This window comes from Castor canadensis, chromosome 11 (genome assembly GCF_047511655.1).
Source record: "Castor canadensis chromosome 11, mCasCan1.hap1v2, whole genome shotgun sequence".
Lineage (NCBI taxonomy): Eukaryota > Metazoa > Chordata > Mammalia > Rodentia > Castoridae > Castor > Castor canadensis.
In genome coordinates, this window is record NC_133396.1 from 24,877,071 (window position 1) to 24,900,737 (window position 23,667).

The following is a 23,667-nucleotide window of genomic DNA, read 5'->3' on the forward strand; positions in this document are numbered from 1 at the left end:
TCCTGATCTTTGCCTTCTTAGTAGCTAGGATTATAGGTACAAGCTACAGGTGCCTGGCTTAAACTCTCAAACTGAAATCGTCCTTCTTGAAATTGCTATGTAGAAGTCTTGATTCTTTGAGCCCATGTATGGAATAAGTACCCTAGTGAATGTCCCCACTCAGGCACTCTGGCCACACACACCCATTGCTGCTTTCTTCTGACCAATCTCCAGTTGAAAATCCCACTTTGGAAATGTCCCTCAGAACAGAACCTGACACTCCAGATGTGGCCCTGTATGCAGAATACACTGGAAGTAGTATTTTTCTTGTCCTGTGATTGGATTTTTAGAAACAGTCCAAGATTGCAGTAGCTTTTTTGGCAATCATATGTCAATTCTACTGGCTCTCATTTAGCTTTGAGTCAAAACCACTGTTTGGGAATTTTTTTCCACATGAAAAGCACTGTTAAGCTCTGTCTTCCTGTCCTACACACATGTGACTTGTTTTTTAATCTTAGTGCAGGATTTACTAAACTTTATACTACCACATATTACGTATTATATGCCAGGTCTTGTACTCAGGGCTTTTGTGTAAGTGATTGGAGCCTACAGAAACCCTGTGATGGCATTGTCTGTTTCACAGAGAGTGTAGAGAGGTTAAGAATGTCCAGCCAGCCCACTGGTGGGTGGAATGCAGTCAGAATTCTCATTTAGATTCAATCAGAATTCTGTAGCCTTGTGCTCTTAAATATTGTGTCTACCAGTTTTTAGGTCTCTTTGAACCCTAATACTGACACCCATTGTTAATAGTTCTTAGTTTTGTGACATTTACAAGTTTAAACTTACTTTCTAGATCCTTTTTTCTCAAACTTGGGTGGTAGATTATGCTACTCTAAAGCTGTGTTGTTTAGCCAGTTGGGTATAAAACCAATTTAATAGGTCACAGTCAGCATTTTCAAAAAATGAATGAATACCAAAGTCTGTCACATAAAATAAGGGCAATTTTGTGTCAGAAAACTTTTTCTCCCTTTTTTAAAATTAATTTTTTGGCAGTATGCCATTTGATTCCATTCTAAAGATTCATTGAAAACTGGAATAACTTTTTTTTGTGTGTGTGGTCCTGGGGCTTGAACTCAGGGCCGCATACTTACTAGGCAGGTACTCTACCACTTGAGTCACTCCACCAGCTCTCTTTTTTTCTTTTTCTTTCTCTGGGGTTTTGAACTCACAGCTTCACACTTGATGGGCAGGCACTCTACTGCTTGAGCCATGCCGCTAGCTATTTCAGGAAACTTTAATTGCATGAGCACAGGACAGGCACATGTCATGTGTGTGATTGTTCTGGGTCTTAAAGTAAGTTGCTTTACTTTGTATGTATGTGTGTTTGTGTGTGTGTGTGGTGCTAGGGATTGAACTCAGGGCCTCATGCAAGGTAGACAAGTGCTGTATCACTAAGGTATGCCCTAGCCCTAAAGTAAATTATTTTTATAACTGTGGTTCATATTATGTCTAATAGTTTGAACACCACTGCTCTAAAGGGGTTGACTTTTTATTACTTTCATTATAATATTACAACTTTACTTAATTTTGTGTGATCATAGATCTGTGTCACCTCATTGATTTAGTTCCTATAAAGTTAACAGATAAAGCCAGGCGTGGTGGTGCATGTCTGTAATCCCAGCACTTGGGAAACTGAGATAGGAGGAGGATTTGAGGCCGGCCTGGGGTATATAGTGAGTTCCAGGCCACCACTGGGCTACAAAGTGATACCTTGTCTTAAAAGGCAAAAACAAAAAAAGTTAAATAACTCCAAAAAGTCAATAAAATTCAAACCCCATTCTGGGAAGATGGTGTTTGATGGAACTAGTTGCTGTTTTCAGCACAAATGTGGCACAGACTTGACCCTCTGCATATTCACCCTATAGTGTATGGTGCCAAGTGACAAAGGCCTCCCTCCTACCACCTCTAAAGAGATGTTGCCCTTCCTTTGCACATATATATCATGAGTCATATATGCAGAGCGAAGGTGTCCTCATGAGCCCCCACAGCTATAGTGGTATGCTTGAAAACATACAGGCCCTGCAATGGGTAGGACATGGTTAAGCAACAGTCTCCAGTGATCTGTGGCAGATGTTCATTTTTAAAAGGAAATCATCACAAAGAAAACATGACAATAAAAAGGCCTCCGTGATGCCTGTGAGCCATGGTCTTGGTTCCCATCCCAAATTTTTGACACTGTCCACCTGACTGCCTCAGTACTTAGGTAGAAGCATGTTTCACTTAGCCCCCATGCTTTTCCCTTCTTATCCACAAGAATATGAATGTTATGAAAATTTCAGTAGATGCTTGTTGAAACAAAATACACGGTATGTGCCATTTTCCTGATGTGTGTAGCCAGAACTCTATGAAGAAGAAACATGTTCAGCATGACTTGTTCAGCATGACTTGTTCAGCATACATCTTCAGCATACAGTCACTCCTTCCTTCAGGAACTGCAATGCTGTTCAGCCATGCGTTCCAGGATCTTCATGTACACCTGCCTGGAGCTGCCTTCTGGCTCCTCACAGTTTGCAGTGTCTGCAAAGACACCCCTGCTCTGCAGCAGTTTCGTGGACTTGGGCCTGGTGGCCACTAAAGGCACTGGGTACACCTGCCTTGGGCCTTAGTTTCCTGTTCACCATTTCTTTACCTTTTCCCATCTAAGAATCATTTCCTCAGAGCAAGAAGGCACCCACTTAAGCAGAACTGGCTCTCCCTTCTCCCTACTCTCTGTCCTGTCTTGCCCAACGGGTTCATTCCCTGAGCTTGTCTTTTTGAGTCTCTCAAGTAATATCCTGCCTGTCCGTACTTCCTGGAATCTGCTTCCCAAAGGGCTAAGGAACATGTCTGACCTTCTGCCCAGTGTTCTTTTCCTTAATGATTTATGAACTCTTAACATGGCAGAGATTCTTTTACCCCAAATTCTCATGATTTCTGTTTTACTTTTAAATTAGACTTAAGTGCAGGATAGAGATTCCCTTCATTATTTCCTCCACCTTATTTTCCTTGATTTAAAAAAGTGCGAGAGTACAGCTGCCCCTTGGTATCCACAGGGGTTTGGTTCTAGGACCCCCTGCAGACACTGAAATCCACAGATATTGAAATGATGTAGTATTTGCATACATCCTGTGTATGTCCTCCTGTACACTTTTACTTATACTTAATATAAATGCTGTTAAATGTTGTTACATTGTACTATTTAGAGAATAATAAGAAAAAAAGTCTATACATGATTAGTACAATCATAGCATTTTTTTTAAAGCATTTCCATTTGTGGTTGGTTGAATCCATGAATAGGTAACCTGTGAAGAGGGAGGACCCACTAACAATTATAATAAAACGAGAGAATCAAGAAAAATTCCTTGTGAAGCAAAATTCTATCACCAAGAGATAATGGCTTTTAATAGTCTAGTTTGTTGGGTTTTTTTTTTTTAATTTTTTTTCCTATTTAGCTGTATTCATATATAGAAATATATATACTTTTAAGGCTGGGTGTGATAGTGCATGCCTGAATCCCTGTACTTGGGAGACACAGGCAGGAGGACTGAAAGTTCAAACCAGCCAAGAAATATATACACACTTAAACAAAAATAGGAATTTATTTTCATTCTTCTCCTTGTATTCAGTTAACTTTACCTAGTCTTGGTAGTGACTGTGGGGCCATTTCTCTTGTCCTGTGTAAAAGTGTAAATTCACTTAAATAAGTTACCCATATGTGATCTGCCAGTCCCTGGGGTTCTTATGCCTTTGTAGGGAAATCTAATCATATAGCACCTGTGACTCTGGAATGGGACAGCTGTGTCCTCCTTGTCAGGAACCCTGGCCAGCCCTGCCCCTCTCCCAGGCTGGTTTGGCATCTGGCTACAGGTGGCGTGAGCAGGAAGCTTGAGATAGAGCTTGAAGATTGATTGGCCAGGGGCTCCCTGCCTATCATAAAGGGGTTTCAGTCTGGGTATGGAGGGCTGGCATTCCCCAGCAGGGCTCTTCTAGGGTGCAGCACAGCCTAGTTCCTGAGAGTCCTATTACAGTCCTGTACTCTTTGTGTTGTCTCAGACTTAGGTGACTGTGGGGACAGTGCAGTGGAGGCAGGCCTAGCTGTCCTCACAGGCTTGGAGATCTGAGCCTAAGCAGAAGAGAAGGTCGTCTGCTGACAGGTGCTGTCACTGTGAGGGAAAGGCCATTAAACTCTCTTAGAGAAGCAGTAGCAAGGGCTGGGGGCATGGCTGAAGTGGTGAAGCACCTGCCTAGCAAGTATGAAACTCTGAGTACAAGCCCCAGTACTGTCAGGAAAGGGGGCTTTGGAGCTTTTGGGTTGTCTTGTGCATTCCTCCATCTCTTTTCTTCCAACAGATCCACAGACGAGCATGGCTGCCACTGCTGCTGTCAGTCCCAGTGACTACCTGCAGCCTGCTGCTGCCACCACCCAGGCCAGTGGACAATGGGGTGTAAGGGTGGGGTGGGGGCAATGGCAGCCTGTGTGAAGTGGATGTCCCACCACACTCAGAACGCTTTTCAATTTCTCACTGTAAACACCCAAAGTGCAAGAACCAGGAAGGGTCAATTATTCACATTTTCTGTACCAAGAAGCCATGGCCATTTGCCGAAGGTACCGCAGTTGGGTCAGGAGGAAAGACCAGGATTAAGCTCAGTAGTCCTTCCACCAGACCCCACTGCCTGTGAAAGGAAAGCAAGCCCTGTCACTATAGCCTTGAGAGAGCAGCCTCCCAGTCCAGGGAGCCACACATACCAAGCACTAGAAGACACCCTACTGTTATGTCCCCCCAGTTGCCACTCGGTTTTTTCCTCACTCTCTCTCGTGGGCTCCCAGAACCCTATCTGAAACCCCTAGAGTATGTCACTGTACTTGATAACACAGTTGGAAGAAGTCAGTTCACACTGTTAGTTCACCCTGGCTGGAGGCTGCTTCTGGGGAATTCCTTACTGAGAAAGACTCTTCCTGCATTTTTTCCCTTACTTCATGGAGAAACCAGCAGGAGCCACCGCGTGGGCTGCTGAGAAGAGAGGCTCACAAAGGGTGTGTGTTGGGGGTGGTGGTGCGGGCTTGGCCACTGGCTTCTTATCTCACTCCTTTCCTCTGCTGGTTTTTACAGGACTCCCAGCCATCTCCCTTGGCCCTGCTTGCTGCAACATGTAGCAAAATTGGCCCACCAGCTGTTGAAGCTGCAGTGACACCTCCTGCTCCCCCCCAGCCCACTCCACGAAAACTAGTCCCTATCAAACCTGCTCCTCTCCCTCTCAGTCCTGGCAAAAATAGCTTTGGCATCCTGTCCTCCAAAGGAAACATACTTCAGATTCAGGGCTCACAGCTGAGTGCCTCCTATCCTGGAGGGCAGCTGGTGTTTGCTATCCAGAACCCCACCATGATCAACAAAGGGACCCGATCAAATGCCAATATCCAGTACCAGGCGGTTCCTCAGATTCAGGCAAGCAGTTCCCAGACCATCCAGGTGCAGCCCAATCTCACCAACCAGATCCAGATCATCCCTGGCACCAACCAAGCCATCATCACCCCCTCACCGTCCAGCCACAAACCTGTCCCTATCAAACCAGCCCCTGTCCAGAAGTCCAGTACAACCACCACCCCCGTGCAGAGCGGGGCCAACATGGTGAAGCTGACAGGTGGGGGAAGCAACATGACACTCACCCTGCCTGTCAACAACCTGGTGAATGCCAGTGATGCCGGGGCCCCTACTCAGCTCCTTGCTGAAAGCCCCTCTACCCCACTGTCTAAGACTAATAAGAAAGCCAGAAAGAAGAGCCTTCCTGTCTCCCAGCCACCAGTGGCTGTAGCCGAGCAGGTGGAAACGGTGCTGATTGAGACCACGGCTGACAACATCATCCAGGCAGGGAACAACCTGCTGATTGTTCAGAGCCCTGGCGGGGGTCAGCCAGCTGTGGTCCAGCAGGTCCAGGTAGTACCCCCCAAGGCTGAGCAGCAGCAGGTGGTACAGATACCCCAACAGGCATTGCGGGTGGTACAGGCTGCATCTGCCACCCTCCCTACCGTGCCCCAGAAGCCTTCTCAGAACTTTCAGATACAGACGGCTGAGTCAACGCCTACTCAGGTACTGCTCCCTTGTCCTGCTTTCACCCCCTCTCCCCCCACCCGCCCCGCCTCTGGTTACCCCTTGGCTTGCTACAGAAGATTAAGCAGATCATGTCCAGATTTGTTGGGGGTGTTGGGAGTCAGTATCATTTGGGGCAGGCAGGAAGTGGCCAAATATGGCTTATTTGTAGAAACCAGATGCAATGTAGGTATATTTTAGAGCATTTTTTCTTTATGGGTGTCTTGGGGGATTGGTAGGGGCAGATATATACATACTCAGATATATTACATGCTCAGAACAGTAGCAAGAATGAAGGAAATTCTGTAAGAACTATAGATTTTAATGTAAAAGTAAGAAAATTTCTCTTGTCCTGTGTAAAAGTGTAAATTCACTTAAATAAATTACCCATATGTGATCTGCCAGTCCCTGGGGTTCTTATGCCTTTGTAGGGAAATCTAATCATATAGCACCTGTGACTCTGGAATGGGACAGCTGTGTCCTCCTTGTCAGGAACCCTGGCCAGCCCTGCCCCTCTCCCAGGCTGGTTTGGCATCTGGCTACAGGTGGCGTGAGCAGGAAGCTTGAAATAGAGCTTGAAGATTGATTGGCCAGGGGCTCCCTGCCTATCATAAAGGGGTTTCAGTCTGGGTATGGAGGGCTGGCATTCCCCAGCAGGGCTCTTCTAGGATGCAGCACAGCCTAGTTCCTGGGAGTCCTGGTACAGTCCTGTACTCTTTGTGTTGTCTCAGACTTAGGTGACTGTGGGGACAGTGCAGTGGAGGCAGGCCTAGCTGTCCTCACAGACTTGGAGACCCAAGCCACTCCACCAGCCCTTTTTTTGTGATGGGGGTTTTCAAGATAGGGTCTCACGAACTATTTGCCCCAGCTAGCTTCGAGATCCTCCTGATCTCTGCCTCCTGAGCCACAGGCACCCGGCTAAAGATGTTCTTATTTTTAACATTTATTAAGGTGCTCTACTCCCCTGAATCTCTTTGGCTCTGGGAGGCAAATTCTGTTCATTGGCCATGCTTCCTAAATGCCAGGTATTGTATTTATTTTGCATTTGGAGAACCTGGAACTCAGAGATAATTATAAAAATACCCGAGATCCCATAGGGCATAAATGACAAAATGCCAGGATTCAACTCAGATTTCTAACATCAAGCCCCACACATTTTCCACCTTGACTGTATGCTACCATTGAAATTGGGGGAACCAGGGTGGTTTAAAAAAAAAAAAATAGCTTCTGCCCTTGAGGAATTTTGTAATTGGGTTGTCTGTAAGGTCAGAAAGGAGTAAGTGATTGTGGGAAGTTGTGTCATTTCCTGAGCGAGTGGTGCCTTTGAACCTGAGCTAGGGACATGGAAGTCATGCAAGAGGAAATCTGAGGCCTTTACTGGAGTGCCCCACCCTCTGGCATACATATTGCCAGGTGATTTTTTTTTAATAGATTGTTTTATTTATCACAATATCTGAGGTCCTATTGTTAGGTGATACCTACCTGCTCAGGTCCACATCCCCTAGCAGTGTACTTTTCCCTTCCTGAGGTCCTACATCTTGAGACTGATGAGGCAAGATTTAAACCAGCTCTTCCTGAAATAATCACACAGGTTGGAAGATTCAGTTAGGACAATTTTTAATGATTACATAGCCTTATATTACCCCAGTGTGGTAATGATTATATAACTAGTCCCTGTTAACTGTATATCTAGTCTGTTTCCAATCTTGTAGCTAAATAAATTTCTAAAAGTAGGTAAGGGTATGCAAATTAAAAAAAATGTATTATATTTTGTATCAGAGGTTGGCAATCTGTGGCCTTCAGGTTCACATGGCCCCACCCATTGTTTTTGTAAATGTAAAGTTTAATTGTAACACTGACATGATCATTTGCACTACAATAGCAAAGTTAAGTAGATGAGGCAGTGACTATATAACCTGAAAACCTAAAATACTTATTATCTGGCCCTTTACAAAAAAAGGTTTAAGCCAGGTATGATGGCACATGGGCTACATTCCTAGCACTTGAGAAACTAGGCAGGAGGATCAAGAGCCTGCTGTGTAAGGAGACGCTGCCTCAAAAACAAATAAAAAAAAATTTAAAAAACAGTGATTTGATAAAGGGGTACATACCAGAAAACTGGAAATGAGATTTGAGTATTCATTAAAGGATGACAAGAAAAAAAACCCAGAACCAGAACCGCAAACCACAATAAAAAATGAATAACATGAGGTTTGTTTGTTGGCTTTTAATTGAAAGCTCTACCACTTGAGAACTTTTGCTTAAGTTATTTTTCAGGCAGGTCTCAAGTGTCTGCCTCGGGCAGCCTCAGACACACACAACTCCTCCCACTTAGGGCCTCCTGAATAGCTAGAATCATAGGTGCTACCACAAGCAGCTCATTGGTTGAGTGTGAATCTCTAACATTTTGCCCAGGCTGGTCTCTAACCTCCATCCTCTTTATCTGTGAGCCACCAAGCTGGCCCCAGAGCAGGATTTTTTTTTTTTTTTTTTTGTGAGACTGGGATTTGAACTCAGGGTTTTGTGCTTGCAAAGCAGGTGCTCTACCTCTGAGCCACACCTCCAGTCCATTTTTCCTCTGGTTATTTTGGAGATGGGGATCTCACAAACTGTTTGCATGGGCTGGACTTCAAGCTGTGATCCTTCCAATCTCAGCTTCCCAAGTAGCTAGGATTACAAGCCTGAACCACTGGCTCTTGACTGGGCCTAGCAGGATTTTTTAAAAAAGAACTTTTCCCCTGAATTATTTAAGCATAATTTTTCCCTTTCACTTCCAAATGCTTTAATTCTCCCTGCTCAACAAGAATATTCTACATATGTACTACAACTACCAAACTCTTGATATCAGCAGTGAAACACAATTGTAGTTAGGAGACTCCCTTCAAGCTTTTCTACTCCTTTGTGGTTGAAGTGTCACTGGAGGACAGATGAGAGGGCTCCCACAGCTTCTCAGTTTCCACGCAAAATCACAGGTCCTTGAGATCCACCAACATTGAAAAGCATTTCAAGGGTTCCCACAAGGTGAAAGTTTTAGCAAGAATTTACTTTAGTGTAACAAGATAAAGTACAGACAAGGGGGTGGGGGGGGGAGAGGAGAGAAAAAGAGAAACATTTCCTGCACTCATGCAGGAAATGCAGCAAAGAATCAAAATGGGGGTCCCCAACTCTTAGTTTTATAGTGGAGAACTGAGGGCATGCACGTGGTCAAAGATAATGGGTCCGGGAGGCAGAGATGGCTGACAGGAAGGGGTCACCTACACATATCACACCTCAAATCAGAGACAATAGCATGCTTTAGAACGTCCCTTTCCTAGACATGATTATTGTCCACCCATCCAAGGATCCCTGCAGCTTCTTAACATCTCAAAGAGGAAAGCAGAAGCAGGTAGCTCCTCTTTGTCTCCCAGTTTTTATAATATAGCATCTAAAAAGAGATGGGAGGGGGCCAGCTGCTCTGGCTCTCCTTGTTCCAAAGTCAGAGTCTGGCCCTTTAAATATTGATTAAAATATAATTTCCCTGTCTCCTCATCTATATATCCTGCCTCATTTCCCCCCTAAACAACTTTGGTCCCTTTTAATCTTAAAAGGGGTGCAGAGGGACAACAGTCCAATCTTCTGTAGCTACTTCCAGCTGAGTTTGGGCACTGGCCCTACCTAGAAAGGGAACCAAAAAGTCATTTTCCTATCTTTAATTTAGGAGATGACAAAGGAAATTCAGTTGGCAGAAAATTTAGTTGAAGGGCTGTAAGGATTAGGACTGGGAAACATCAACTGAAAGAAAAATTAGTGAAAACTATCCTTTAAAGTAAATATATATATATATATATATATATATATATATATATATATTTTTTTTTTTAATGTGGATGAAGCTAGTAGGATTTTTAAGAAGAATCATAAAGGAAATGTATCCAGTATATAGCTTTAAATAATGAAAACACCTGCCCTTTATAGAAACAGCTATTGTCTGTCTTAAATGGTAATGGTTAAGCTAAGAGGTAGGTTGTGGGAGTGTCCTGGATTGAGTAATTTACATTAGCCTAATGTAAATTACTTGTAGGGTCACTATCCCTTTCTCTATAAGGGTAAAAGTTGTTTATAGTGTCTACTACAGTTACAATACTAGCCATCTTAAACAAAAGATGCTCCTTGAACTATGGCTCTTAAATACTTTTTCTTACAGCTGGGATATTTATAGGCCTTTAGGGGAAAGAGGAATGCCTCCACAGTCCTGAATGCCTTTTACTCTATAATAAGTTACATTTGCTTCCCCATAGGAAGCAACAGGCTGCATTGCTTTCCCTTTTTCAATATAATGTCCTGCCTTTTAGTTTCAAAGGCTTATCTAAATTTAGGATTACTAGGGCTAGGGCAAATGTCAGTAAACATTTAAGCTTTGAGGGGCTTTTTGTTGTTGTCCAGTTTACTCCAGGTATTTATAAATCAGATCCTGGGTTGCCTCATAAAGGGGCTTTGTTATTACCTAGAAAGCCAGGAATCCAAATCCTAAAGGGCCCAGCATTTACAGATAAGTTAAGCTAATTATCATTGTTAATTTAGGTGGCCCTAATTTTAAGGCCTATCTTTTTAGGGATAAGAGTTCCCTAGAGTTACAAGGTGGCTAGATAATTTAGCTAGTTGGGAGATCTACACCTTTTTGTGGAGAGGAGCAGTATTTTGCAAAACCCATGAATTTAAGATCATCTGCATACTGTAGTAAGGCTCCACAGTGTGAAAAGGACCCTAAAGAAGTTTAGAATCTGACATACTACATTGAACTAGACAGAAGTTTTATTAGTCTCCAGCATTATTAATGTTACCTTTGCAAAAAATAAAAGCAAAATAAGTTGAGGTATTATGATGGAATAGATTTGTTAAGGATAAAATCTCTAACTAAATTGCCTATCCAAAATACCCATTCTTTTTGACCTCTTGGCTTTAGTTTGGAAGGGCTGGCAGGAATGACTGACTATTTCGCTATTGGGTTAGATACAGTGTCTCATGGTTTAAGTTAGCCTGGAACTCACTATGTAGCCCAGGGTGGCCTTAACTTACGATCCTCCTGTTTTAGCCTCCTAATCACTGGGGTTACAGGCATGCCCCAGCATGTCTTTATTCTGACAGCGTTCCCCTTGTTTCTCAACAGTTTCCTCCTAAAGATATTAATTGTCCCTCGTTTCAGGGATGAGGTGCCCCGGATGTTTCCATGTTCGAGGACAAGCGTCAGATAGGTTGAGAGTCACTGCCAATAAAAACTCTTTTTGTGGCCAACTTAAGCAAACTGAGAAGTTTAGAAGAAGTGGCTCTTATGCTGGGCTTATAAGGCACCCATTTTTTAAACAAGCTGAATTTTTGCTCTATAGGTAATGTGATGGGGGGAGGCATCAAAAATGTTACTTTTGCAAAATGTTAACAAAACAGTTAAAGTTTTGCAAGGAAAATACAAAATAAATATACAAAATGATCTCTTATGTATATTTAAAGCTTTTATTTTAGTGTGAAAAATGACATACTATACTAATAGAATATAAGCCCACAAACTACCATATGCTTTTTATATTACAGATATACTTTGACCAATATCCAATCCTTAATTAAATGGCACTGTTTTTAATTTTAGAAAACTAATACTTATAGAACTTGAGTACACTTAACAATTAAAGACAGTAACAATTAGCATCACAGCTACATAGATGTCATATATATATGCTAATTTAAATTTTTCCCTTTGGAGTAAGATTTAGCACAGCTTTTAGACCACTTATAAGCTTAGGGATACAGTGTCAGTGCCCCATATAGACTTGTCTTCTGTTGACTGAGTGTTGGGTCACTTTGTATTAAACTTTCAAATCAGAAGCTGCATGTCAGGACAGGAAAAAGGGACTACATCTCCATTGAAACTGGTGATACCTGACTATCTTAGTAAGCATGGAAAAGGTAGAATGAATTAGCCCATCAGGAGTTAATTTCAGGGAAGGAGCCCCTTATAATCATTAAAAAAAAAATGCCCTATTGAATCCGTAACAGAACCCAAGAAGGGGGCTGTCTTGTTGCCTTTTAGCAACAATACTGAGGTCCCAATTTTAAGCACATGGGCATTTATAGGCAATAAAGAAACACTTAGACAGAAAATTGAAATTCCCTCTCTGGTCCCTCCAGCCTGTGTGCATATGAGGCTGAGGGCATGGGTCCATAATCCTGACCTCATGCTGTTGTGGTGTCTTGGCCAGAAAAGTGGAAGGGGACAGCCCATGGTTGCCTTCTGCAGCAACCTGGACCTGACCTGTTCCCTCTCCTGGTCTTGACTTGTCTGCAATGAGAAAAGCATCCCATCTTGGAAACAAGACTTAAAGGGGTTAACTGTTAGTAGACAGTTTAGACAGATTTAGAGACAGAATTAGGAGAAATGCAGCTCTCAAACCTCAGCCACATGCCATTTAGATTCCCAACTGATTTTATGTTTTTAACCCCGGGACCCTGTGAGTCACTCGGGAGGCTGAGAAGACTAACAATGAAACTTGAGCAGATTTCTCTCCCTTGCCCCTCATCCATCTTCACTTCTATTGTCCTCACTGGGGTAGCCACTCTGAGAGAGGAGACAGGGGCAGGCCATGGAGTAGGAGAGGTAAAAGAAACCTCCACCATAACTAAGACAGATTAAAGAGCAAAGTTCCAAAGCTACATGCTTTCATACCTTATGAGATTCAACTCCTGGCTCAAGCTTACCAATTTATGCCACTGGAGGACGGATGAGGAGGCTCTCACAGCTTCCCAGTTTCCATGCAAAATCACAGGTCCTTGAGATCCACAAACGCTGAAAAGCATTTCAAGGTGTCTCACAATGTGAAAGTTTTAGCAAGGATTTATTTTAGTATAACAGGATAAAGTACAGGAAATGGGAGCAAAGACTCAAAATGGTGGTCCCCAATCCTTGGTTTTATAGTGGAGAGCTGGGGGAATACACGTGGTCAAAGATAATGGGTCCAAGTGCCTGAGATGGCTGACAGGGAGGGGTCACCTTCTCAAATCACACCCCAAATCAGAAACAGTAGGATGCTTTAGAACTTCCCTTTCCTAGACATGGTTATTCTCCACCCATCCAAGGATCCCTGCAGCTCCTAACATTTCAAAGAGGAAAGAAGCAGGTAGCTCCTCTTTGTCTCCCAGTTCTTATAATGTAGTACCTAAAAAGAGATGGGAGGGGGCCAGCTGCTGTGGCTCTCCCTGTTCCAAAGTCAGAGTCTGGCCCTTTAAATATTGATTAAAATGTAATTTCCCTGTCTCCTCATCTATCTATCCTGCCTCAAAAGGAGTTGATCCGGTTGTGTACCATATATGTAGACATCATTTCTCAGTCTCTTGATCTGAAACTTCTCTTTATTTTCTTCATTCCTTTCCTGAGTTTCAAGACTTTTGAAGATTTTGGGCTAATTATTTTGCAGAGTGTTCCTCAGTTTGGGTTCTTGTAACATTTCCTCCATGAATAAATGCAATAATGCATGGTTTTAATGTTTTGTTTTGTTTTTTGAGACAGGGTCTCACTTTGTAGCTCTAGTTAGACTTAAACTCATGATCCTCCTGCCTCTGCCTCCTGAGTGCTGGGATTACAGGCTAGCACCACCATGCCCACCAAATTATGCATATTTTTGTAGAACTATCACAGTGAATGCTGTGTTCTCACTGATTCTAAAAGGCAGGATAGGATTCCATTTGTCTCCTTACTGGCTATGGTTATGGTGGTGTGTGGCAGGTTTTTGCACCTTAGTTTTCTTCTTTGTAATTTATTGGTTTTTTGAAGGGAGATTTTTTTGGGATGATGTAAATATCCTGTTCCTCCTCCTTTTTTCTTTTTTTTTTTTTGTTGAGTTAGTGTCTTGCTATATGTTTCCCTCCAACTCATGATCTTCCTGCTTCAACCTCCAGAGTGCTGGGATTATAAGCATGTACCACCACACCCATCTTAAAAATCTGATTCCTCAGACTTTTTCACACTTGTGTTAGTGTCTTTTAGTGTGATTTTTTTAATTTAAAATTTCATCTTATAATAAGTTCATATTTTTAGAAGGGGGCAAATTGTAATATGGAGATTTCCTACTTTCCCTCTTTGTTAAGGTATCTGTGTGTGTGTGTGTGTGTGTGTGTGTGTTTCTGAGGCTAAAACTCAGGGCGTATAACTTGAGCCACTCCGCTAGCCTTTTGCGAAAGGTTATTTTTGAGATAGTCTTGAGGACTATTCCCCAGGGACTGCCTCCTGAGTAGCTAGCATTATAGGCATGAGCCATTGGCCCCCAGCCTATTTTTAAGACTTTTGATTCTCATCCCCAAATTTCCCTGTAGCAAGGCTATCCCGTTCCTAATGTATGAGTGAGTATCTGTCTCCTGCTATCTCAACAATAAGGCTTATATTTTATTTTTCAATCTTTGCCAGTCCAAATTGAAGAAAAATTATTTCTCATTAATCCATGACTTAAGGACCAATAGGAGTCTGTTTTTATTTGTTTGATGGTCATTCATAGTGCACTGTCTTCTAATTCATTAATTCTGAGATTTGGCAATTATTTTTGTCTATGCTAAGTAAATTAAAGGTTTGGTTTCAGATCAGTAGCCAGCTTAGTACAGGAAGGCCATCAGCCCTTGTTGAACACCAGCAGTGTACGAATGTAGGCTTGGGTAGGTGAGCCTGGGGCTGACAGAGGTGCCCCATTCTCCCTGGGCTGAAACTTGAAAATGCAGACACCATCTCTCCAGGAAAGTCATTTCTTCTCTCTCATCCCATCAGGTTTACATCCGCACACCTTCTGGTGAAGTGCAGACTGTCCTTGTTCAGGACAGCCCCCCAGCCACAGCTGCAACCACCTCAACCACCACCTGTAGCAGCCCTGCACCCCGCGCTGCCCATCTGAGTGGGACCAGCAAAAAGCACTCAGCTGCAATTCTCCGAAAAGAGCGTCCCCTGCCAAAGATTGCACCCGCGGGGAGCATCATCAGCCTGAATGCGGCACAGCTGGCAGCAGCTGCCCAGGCCATGCAGACCATCAACATCAATGGTGTTCAGGTCCAGGGTGTGCCTGTCACCATCACCAACACTGGCGGTGAGGGAAGGTCTGGGACCAGGATGCTGGCAGTGGGGTTGTGTGCCTAGCACCTGGGACTTGTGGGCCAACCTGGGGATTCCCAGTAACAGCAGGGAGGATGCTGACCATCATTTGCCTGATCCCCTCCAGCCTAAGAGCATGCCCACACATATCTTCCCTTAAGTAGCACTTGACATAGTAAACATATTGTCTCCATCTGACAGTGCAGACCTTGAATATGATGGAGAAAATAGAGGTGCTCAGGAAAACTTTTCAAATAACAAACACAAATTAGTTTGGTCCTGATCAAGGACAGATGTTAAGGGAAGCTGTGGGTGAAGAAGTCAAGGAAGATTGTTAGAGGTTAGGCTCCCTTGACAGTGGCACTAGCTTGTGCTGCACATTAATTCACTGGTGATATTTATGCTGTGAAAGCAGTCTTGAAAATAAGAAAAATTGGAGTTACCTAGCAAAAGTGGTTCTTTGCATTCTGTACTTGGGTGATGGACAATTTTCAAGGTAGCGGAGCTCTCTGAAACTCCTCTCTTCTGGATGAATTTATAGCACTTTAACCCTTCAGTTTTCCCACTTGGGATCCCAAGAGGAAAGAGCACAAACTGACCAGGAAGACTTCTTAATTTTCCCCAAAGTTCTTAGAACTGTTTTCTCACTCTTATGAACAAAAGTCCTTGGAGACTTTCCTGAAAGTGGAGTTGGTATCTCACAAGGGCCTGAGGCTGGAGGAAATTCAGGAAGAATGTTCCAAAACAAACCCAGACAGGACCCTTCCCAACTGAAATCATGTAAGCCACATCTTCAAATGAATTCTGCCTGTGAAATGTAATGATCCAGGGCACTGACTGAACCTGGGTTCAGAGCCTGGTTCTACTACTTATTGTGTGACCTTGATATGGTAATGAACCTCAGTTTCCTCATCTGTAAAATGGGGATAACAGTACCTATTATGAGTCTGTCCATGGCTCTCAAAAATATTAGCTGCCATGATTATCCTTATCATGTGCAGAAGGGAAGAGGATTGACCCGAGGTTTCAGGCTTCCTCTCTTTTCTTTCCCACAGGGCAGCAGCAGTTGACAGTGCAGAATGTTTCTGGAAACAACCTGACCATCAGTGGGCTGAGTCCCACCCAGATCCAGCTGCAGATGGAGCAGGCCCTGGCCGGAGAGGCCCAGCCGGGGGAGAAACGACGCCGCATGGCCTGCACGTGTCCCAACTGCAAGGACGGGGAGAAGAGGTAATTCAAGAATTGGGGCCAGACCAGCAGACTGGCATGTGCCCTGTTCCTTCCACGGGCAGCTGCCTGGGGCTTCAAGCCAGCCTAGACTAAGAGGGTAGCAGATAGCTCCATGCCTCCTGTCTTTTCTGTGCTCTCTGACCTGACCTCCACATCCTTTCTCCATGCTGTTCCTGCCCTATCTTCTACTGTCTCTCTCTCCTCTTCCTATTCCCTCCACACAATCCTCAGGTCTGGAGAGCAGGGCAAGAAGAAGCATGTATGCCACATCCCTGATTGTGGCAAGACCTTCCGGAAGACATCCTTACTGCGGGCCCATGTGCGCCTGCACACTGGTGAGCGGCCCTTCGTCTGCAACTGGTTCTTCTGTGGGAAGAGGTTCACAAGAAGTGACGAGCTCCAGAGGCATGCTCGCACCCACACAGGTCAGTTCCCCCCTCAGCCCCTCTCTGTTGGCTTCCGTACATCATCACTCCTGGCCTGCCATACTTAGCAAGTCCACTGATGTCCATATTATCTGGGGAATTCTTTCAAGCCATTTCTTTATCACAGTGTTCCCCAAAGTCATGTCCTCACATCACATGATTTGATGACCTCTTCCATCTTCACAGAACTATTATTTAACAAGCACTGACATAGTATGCCAGGCACTGTGTTAAGCATTTACAGATTACCTGAATTCCTGGTAAGGACTCTAGTGGCACTTCAAGTATGCCCATTTTACTGAAGCATGGAGAGGTGGCCAGGTTGGATGCCGGTGACTCACACCTGTAATCGTAGCTACTCGGGGCAGAGATCAAGAGGCTTGCAGTTCAAAGCCAGCCCAGGCAAATAGTTTACAAGACCCTATCTCAAAAATACCCATCACAAAAAAGGGCTTAAAAAAAAGAGAGAGAGAGAGAGAGGTGGCCAGATCACACAGCTAGTTGGCAGAGCTGGGTTCCAACCCAGGCCCCTTGGCTCCCAAGTCTACATTCTTATTTTTTTTGGTGGTATTGGGGTTTGAATTCAAGGCTTTGTACTTGCTAGGCAGGCGCTCTACCACTTGAGACAATGTCCATTGTTAATCAGTGTCCCGTGCTTCCCTCCTACAGTTGTCTCCCTAATGATTTTCTTAAATTCTTTTTTCTTACTCATTTATGTCCTAAGTAATGTCATTTTTCTATCATAGTTATATATTTTAATGTACTGGAAAATAAATGGAAAACTGTAGAAAAACGTTCATCTACCACCTGAAGTTGTCTTGAGCATACCCGGTGATCCATATAGCACACACTTTGGCAAACACTGTTGTAGTGAGTGCTCCATGGAGCAGAGGCCCCTGTCCTGGGACTGGGGTGGTTCCAGGGCAGCATGGTGGGACAGGTCATACCCCCTCTAAAGTAGAAGAGTAAACACTGCTCGACAGCCTGGCTTAGTGTGGTTTGGACTCAGCACATGCTCAGGGTTGGCAAGGTCAAGAGTGCAGTGGGGTTTTCCTACCAGGGGAAGACACTGGTCCGCTTATAAAGTCTGAGAGACACAGATCAGAACAAAGCAGGTGAACAGCCCTCCATGGGAAGACTGCTAGGTACAGGGGCTCAAACATAAGTAGGGACAAGCAACTGGAACAAAGACTGGAGAGGTCAGATGGTACAGAGAAATGAGAATTGACTAGTCTAGTTCAATAGATGATAGGGAAGAAACCTGTATTCAGGAGGTAGACAGGATATGGAGACAAGGCCAAATTGGCTTTACTGGGGGCCCCTCACGTGTGTTCCTCCTTTTTTGGGGAGGTGACAGTGTCTATGCAGGGGCTCGGTGGGTGACAGGCATCGCCTCTTTCCAGGTGACAAACGCTTTGAATGCGCCCAGTGTCAGAAGCGCTTCATGAGGAGTGACCACCTCACCAAGCATTACAAGACCCACCTGGTCACGAAGAACTTGTAAGGCCAACTGAGGTGGGAGGCCCTGAAGGTGCAATCCCCGATCTGTGTGGCCGGGGCCCCTGGCAGACAGGTGCCCGTGGTTGCCCTGGGCCTGCCTTCATACCAGTCTCCTCTGCGGCTATGTCCCCACAGGAAGGGGCTCTGCTCCCTGTGCTTTCCTTCTTCTGAAGCCCCTCAGCTCTGCCCTGGCCCTTCCCTTCTCACCACAAGCTCCTGGCTTGCCCAGACCATGGACACTGGCCATGCCCAATGAGACGTTCTAAACCAGGACGCGTGGGAACCCTTATTTCCAAAGGAAAAACATGCATTTCACTCCGTCGAGGAGCAAAGTGAGCCCCGCCCTGCCCCACTCTCTGCCCCAACACTCCCAGCACTGCCGGAGTCCCATCGTGCCATGCACCCCTCCTGGGGCCCTGCACCCAGTCTCCCACTGGCACCCTCTTCTGCAGAGGTTCAGGAGGCCGTCTCCACTCCACTGCCCAGCCCCACCACGGCTCTCCTCCAGACATTCCAACTTCCTATTTCAAAGGTCAGATGCCCACGGACTCCTCCCTGCTCCCCTTTTTCTATGGAGAACGTTGCCTTATACTCTCTACTTCAGATGATGAACACTGTGTATGTGTGCGCTTTAAAGAAGTTTTATTTAATTGCTCCCTTCTTCCTTTCCTTGGTAGTCACCTCCCCATGCCTGCTTTCAGTTTAGGGTTTGGGGGGCAATGATGAGCATATGAATATTTTTTCCCCCACACTCTAGCAATTCTCTTTTCTAAGTGACACAGCATTTCAACTCAGATCTAGCTTCATCTCCCATCCTGACCCTCTTCCTCCCCACTCATCTTGCTGCCCCAACTGCCCAAGCTCTGTGTACAGTGTATATTGTATAATAGACTATTGTGTCTACGACAAGTTTTAAAAAACATATTGCTTGTTATTTTTGAGGCTTTTAAATTAAAAATCCAACTTTATTTTTAGTTGTAACTGCTTGAGGTATGTTTTATGAATTAAGTGACAGATTTGTTATCCTTTATTAACAATGTACTTTGTTGGTCAGTGCTGGGCTGACAAAAATTTTCCTTTCTTGCTAATAAATTTAGTTGCCTGAGGCAATGTCTGCTCCTTGGCAGTTGGGCTTCCTTTGTCTTTTACCTTATGGGGGCTTGGAAAAAAAGCCAGAGGCTCTCAGAAACCCTACCCTCTTGGACCTTGGCAAATTCAGGCTATAGCCCAAAAGTGGTTGTGGCTACATGTGCCTCACAACACCAGCAAGAATCCTCAGAACACCTCCAGGGCCTCCAGAGGCCAAGACCAATACAAGTGTTTATGCTTTTTTCTTCTATTAGCCAGTACTGCTTCCACCACAGAGCAGGTGCCATAGAGGCAGATCATAGTGGCATTTCCTCAGCTTGCATGCTAACTCCTGCACTCACCTCCCCAGCCCTAGAGAAGGGCTTTGGCCTCATAGACCATTAGCAAGAAACTTGGAGAGAAGGGTGGAGGGGCCTTGGTCCTGCACAGATGGCTCAGTCTGCAGAAAACACAGCTCCCCAAAAGCCAAGTATCTTCCTGAGTGAGAACCAAGCACATTCCTCAGAAAGCCTGGCAGCTAGAGGCCTGGGAGGCCAGCTTTTCCCAAGAAAAGACCCTGGGTGGCCCCAGCTTCAGCCTTTCTTTTGTCCCCTCATTCAGCATCCACCTGACAGTCAGTTGACTAGTACCTTTTTGGTTTTAGCAAGGGCTGCTGATCTGTTTTGTTTTTTGTTTTTTTTTTTTTGTCTTTTTTGCATAACTGCTAGGAAGTCAGGGTATGCTATTACACAGGTGCAGGGGCTTGTATGTATGCCTCACCTGGGCCAGGGGAGAGAGGCAGGTTCACCTCAAGCACAAACAGAACGGGATGTTCATTCTACTCACCCTCTCCAAGTGAGTCAGGGTCACAGCTGTGCTCAGGAGTGCTGGGGCTCCTTCTGAGTTGTCCATTCCTTTATGCCCTTTCAGTCATTCCTTGCTAGTAAACAGCTAGCAGTGTCAAAACCCACATTGGCTGAAAAATAAAAAGGACATGGATCTGAGATGAATCCAGGTTCTATGCCCTTGATCTTTTCTTTGTTGGCAGCAAGGGGACACCTCCTGCACATAGACAGGCCCATTGAGCAATATGAGACCAACAGCTGGATGGACCCTGGCATAGCAGCCCCCTTGTCAACCCATCTGGCCCTTTATCTCGTTGAAACCCTGGCAGCCAGGGGAAGGTGTGAGATAAATTTATTTACTCCTCATGCATGGACTACATGATTGGAAAACTGCCTTGCTGTGTTCTGAGTAGGGAGTTTGGTGGAGAGATGGGACATATTAACCACTCTTTCTGCCACACATTGCCCTTGGCTTTGCTCTAGGACACAAGAACTGCCCTTTCCTGGGAGCTGATTCCAAGGCCTGTGTTTTGTGTTTCCAGTGAAGAAACTGACTTCTTGACCTCCTTTGGAAATGAAGGTGCCCCCAAGTTGGGCAGAACGAGCAGACTCACATGCAGGATTTTCTTTCTCCAGAGAGACACATGGGTTCACAAGTTACAGCTGATCAACCTGCCTCCTATAGAATACCTGATTTAGAGAGGGAGAATTTATCCTACCAGCCAAAGGATGAAGAGCTCAAGAAATAGAAAGAGCTGGGAGCACACTGGCCCTCATCTGGCTCATCCTCATCCTCTACTTGAGAAGTATAGAGGGCCTATGTTCCCCCTGGGCAAGAGGGTTTCACTGGACACCTAATGACCCTTGCTGGGGCAGGCCACACCCAGCAGCTCAAGGGGCACCCCATAGCCCATAGTTCCTCTTCTTCCCCCTTCTTTCCCTGGGCCATCTGTAGCAAAGATGACCTCATTTCTCCCTCTTTTCCCTGCAGGCCTCCTCCTCTCTGCTCAGCCAAATTTCCACTCTGTGGTTCATTAGCCCAGACACCAGGATTATATGCCCCAGAGAAGGGGTTGGGGAGGAGTCCTCTCCTGAAGGCAAATCCAAGCAAACTACTTTTTCTTTTTACACAAACTAGCAAGTAGGGCTCACCTTTTCTTCAAACCCCTCATCCATCTTTACAATCAACTTTTAAGTGTCCCTGTGGGGCCCTGCACTTGGATGATGAGGGCTAAAGTTAAAGCCAACCACATGCCTTCTTGTGAGGTAATTTTAAGGGACAGAATGGGGCAAGAAAAGAGTTCCAGACCTAGCGCCAACCCAGGAGGAAGGAGCTGGACCCTTGAACCAGTACAAATGTCCTGATCTGAGAATAGGGACATTTTTGATCCCCATTTGTGTCTTCTACTACCTAGACAAGCCTGAAAACCCTCAGAGTTGTCCCTGCCATGCTCAGGAGCTGAAGAAAGTAAGCTATAGATTATTTAGATTCTGAATAAAAATGAAACCATCTTCCCTCTGCCTCCTAAGTCCTAGTCTATTCTCAGCTATTCCACCCAGAGAACTTTCCTAAGCAGTGATATGAGAGCCCTCCCCTCCCTCCTCAGCTTATCAGTGGTTCTTCCCCTCCCCCTTCCTTCAAGGCTGACTGCACACCCCCATTTCAGACTCCTAGTCAGTGCTTCCTGGGACACTTGAACCCCTCACACCCACTGGGGTAACCCCTTCCTCTCCAGTTTGCCTGCACTTTAAATGAACACTATCCCAGTGCATTCAGGAGTCTGAGGAACCAGGAGAAAAACATTTTCAACAGAAAGGAAAACAGCAAGTACAAGTGACCTTCTGCCTTCAGGCAAAATATTGAGTATGTGACTACGAAACTGGACACAGCCCCCATCAATTGGGTATCTCTACCTAGTTTTAACCAGTTGGTGCTGTGGCAGAATTGCCAACTCTTCCTTCCTTCCTTCCTCTCTCTCACCCTTCCATCCTTTCTTCATTCTTCCCTTCCTCCCTTCCTTCCTCTCATTCTTTCTTTTCCTCTCTCCCCTCTTGTCCTCCTCCTTCTTTCTTTCCCTTTCTCTTGACAGGGTCTCACTACGTAACTCAGGGCTGGCCTTTAACTTACAATCCTGTCTCAGCCTCTCCAGTATTTGATAGGCATGTGCTACCACACCCATGCTTGGCCACCAACTCTGTTTGATTTTCACAAGAGAAATCAGAAATGCAGAGTGCTAGTATTTGGATCTTGAATGTCCCCCAAAGGCCCATGTGATAAAAGCTTGGCTTCCATCCTGTGGTGTTATTGAGAGGTGGTAGAACCTTTAGGGGTGGGGCCTAGTAGAAGGAAGTTAGGTCATTTGGGGCATGCCCTTGAAGAGGATACTGGGACCCTAATCCCTCCTCTTCTGCTCTCTCTGTTTCCTGGCCACCAGGCGGTGATAGCTTTCTTCATCATGGACTCTCACTGTCTCATGACAGGTTTAAAAGAAATAGGGCCACCAACCATGTACCATTGGGGGTTTTAACCCCCAATCTGTGAGCTCAAATCAACTTTTCCTCTTTTTAAGTTGATGTATTAGTTACTTTTACATAACTATGATCAAATACCCGAGAGAACAGTTAAAGGAGCTAAGATTTATTTCACAGTTTTCATCGCGGCCAGCTCTGTTGATTCTGGGCCACTGATGAGGCAGAACATCATGGCAGGGGGAGCACGGGTTACTCACTTCATGATGGACAGGGAGCAGAAAGCAAGGAAGGAAGCAGGACCAGGTGTAAACTTCAAAAGCATGCCCCAGTGACCTACCTCCTCCCAAGTTTTTAGCACCTCCCAAAACACAACCACCAGCCTAGAACCAAGTATTCAACACCAGAGGCTGTGGGGGACAGTTCCTATTCAAACCCTATGTTGATTATCTCAGATATTTTGCTAAGTAATGAAAAGCTGATTAACGCATAGAGTTTTGTGTGAAAACTCCCAATCTTTAAATGTTGGCTCAAGTGCTTAAAAATACAGTAGAACCAGTTTCATTCCTCAGGCTAGTAGTTTGTGACTTCTGCATCAACTGCCCCCTCTTCCCTGATCACCAACAGCCTCTCAAACCCCTTACAGCTCCCTACCCTATGTCTTCCTTTCCCAAAGTTACAGGACCATAATGGTCCAAACAGAGATTAACCTGCTGTTCAAGGGACTATCACAGGAGACGGTGGCACAAAACAGGTAGAACAGCCCTGGGGTTATGCCACATGGCGCAGTGTCCAAAGTTTCCAGGACCTGTCACTTCTGCCCTTTCCCCTGCCTACAAGGGATGAGCAGGGCTTGCAGTTCCTCTTCTGCACCAGGTCCAGGGCATATTGATCTCTAGGAAAGTCCCTTGGATAGCAGTGACCACTGC

At 45.0% G+C, this 23,667-nt stretch overlaps 1 protein-coding gene and 1 long non-coding RNA gene across 2 annotated transcripts in view; one reads left to right on the top strand and one right to left on the bottom strand.

Annotated features, from left to right (window-relative positions):
- Positions 1–19,462, top strand: part of Sp2 (Sp2 transcription factor) — a 30,413-nt gene extending 10,951 nt beyond the window's left edge. The window contains exons 2-7 of the mRNA XM_020155251.2: positions 4,369–4,445; positions 5,130–6,104; positions 14,884–15,196; positions 16,257–16,431; positions 16,663–16,856; positions 18,260–19,462. Of these exons, the coding sequence (XP_020010840.1) occupies positions 4,369–4,445; positions 5,130–6,104; positions 14,884–15,196; positions 16,257–16,431; positions 16,663–16,856; positions 18,260–18,360 (1,835 nt within the window). The 3' untranslated portion in view covers positions 18,361–19,462. The remainder of the gene's footprint in view (positions 1–4,368; positions 4,446–5,129; positions 6,105–14,883; positions 15,197–16,256; positions 16,432–16,662; positions 16,857–18,259) is intronic.
- The window catches only part of LOC141413746 (uncharacterized), a 36,292-nt gene that overhangs the window by 5,822 nt on the left and 6,803 nt on the right, over positions 1–23,667 (bottom strand). The window contains exons 2-4 of the long non-coding RNA XR_012438611.1: positions 20,271–20,400; positions 12,831–12,918; positions 7,587–7,678 (exon numbers count right to left, since the gene is read on the bottom strand). This is a non-coding gene — a long non-coding RNA (uncharacterized lncRNA). The remainder of the gene's footprint in view (positions 1–7,586; positions 7,679–12,830; positions 12,919–20,270; positions 20,401–23,667) is intronic.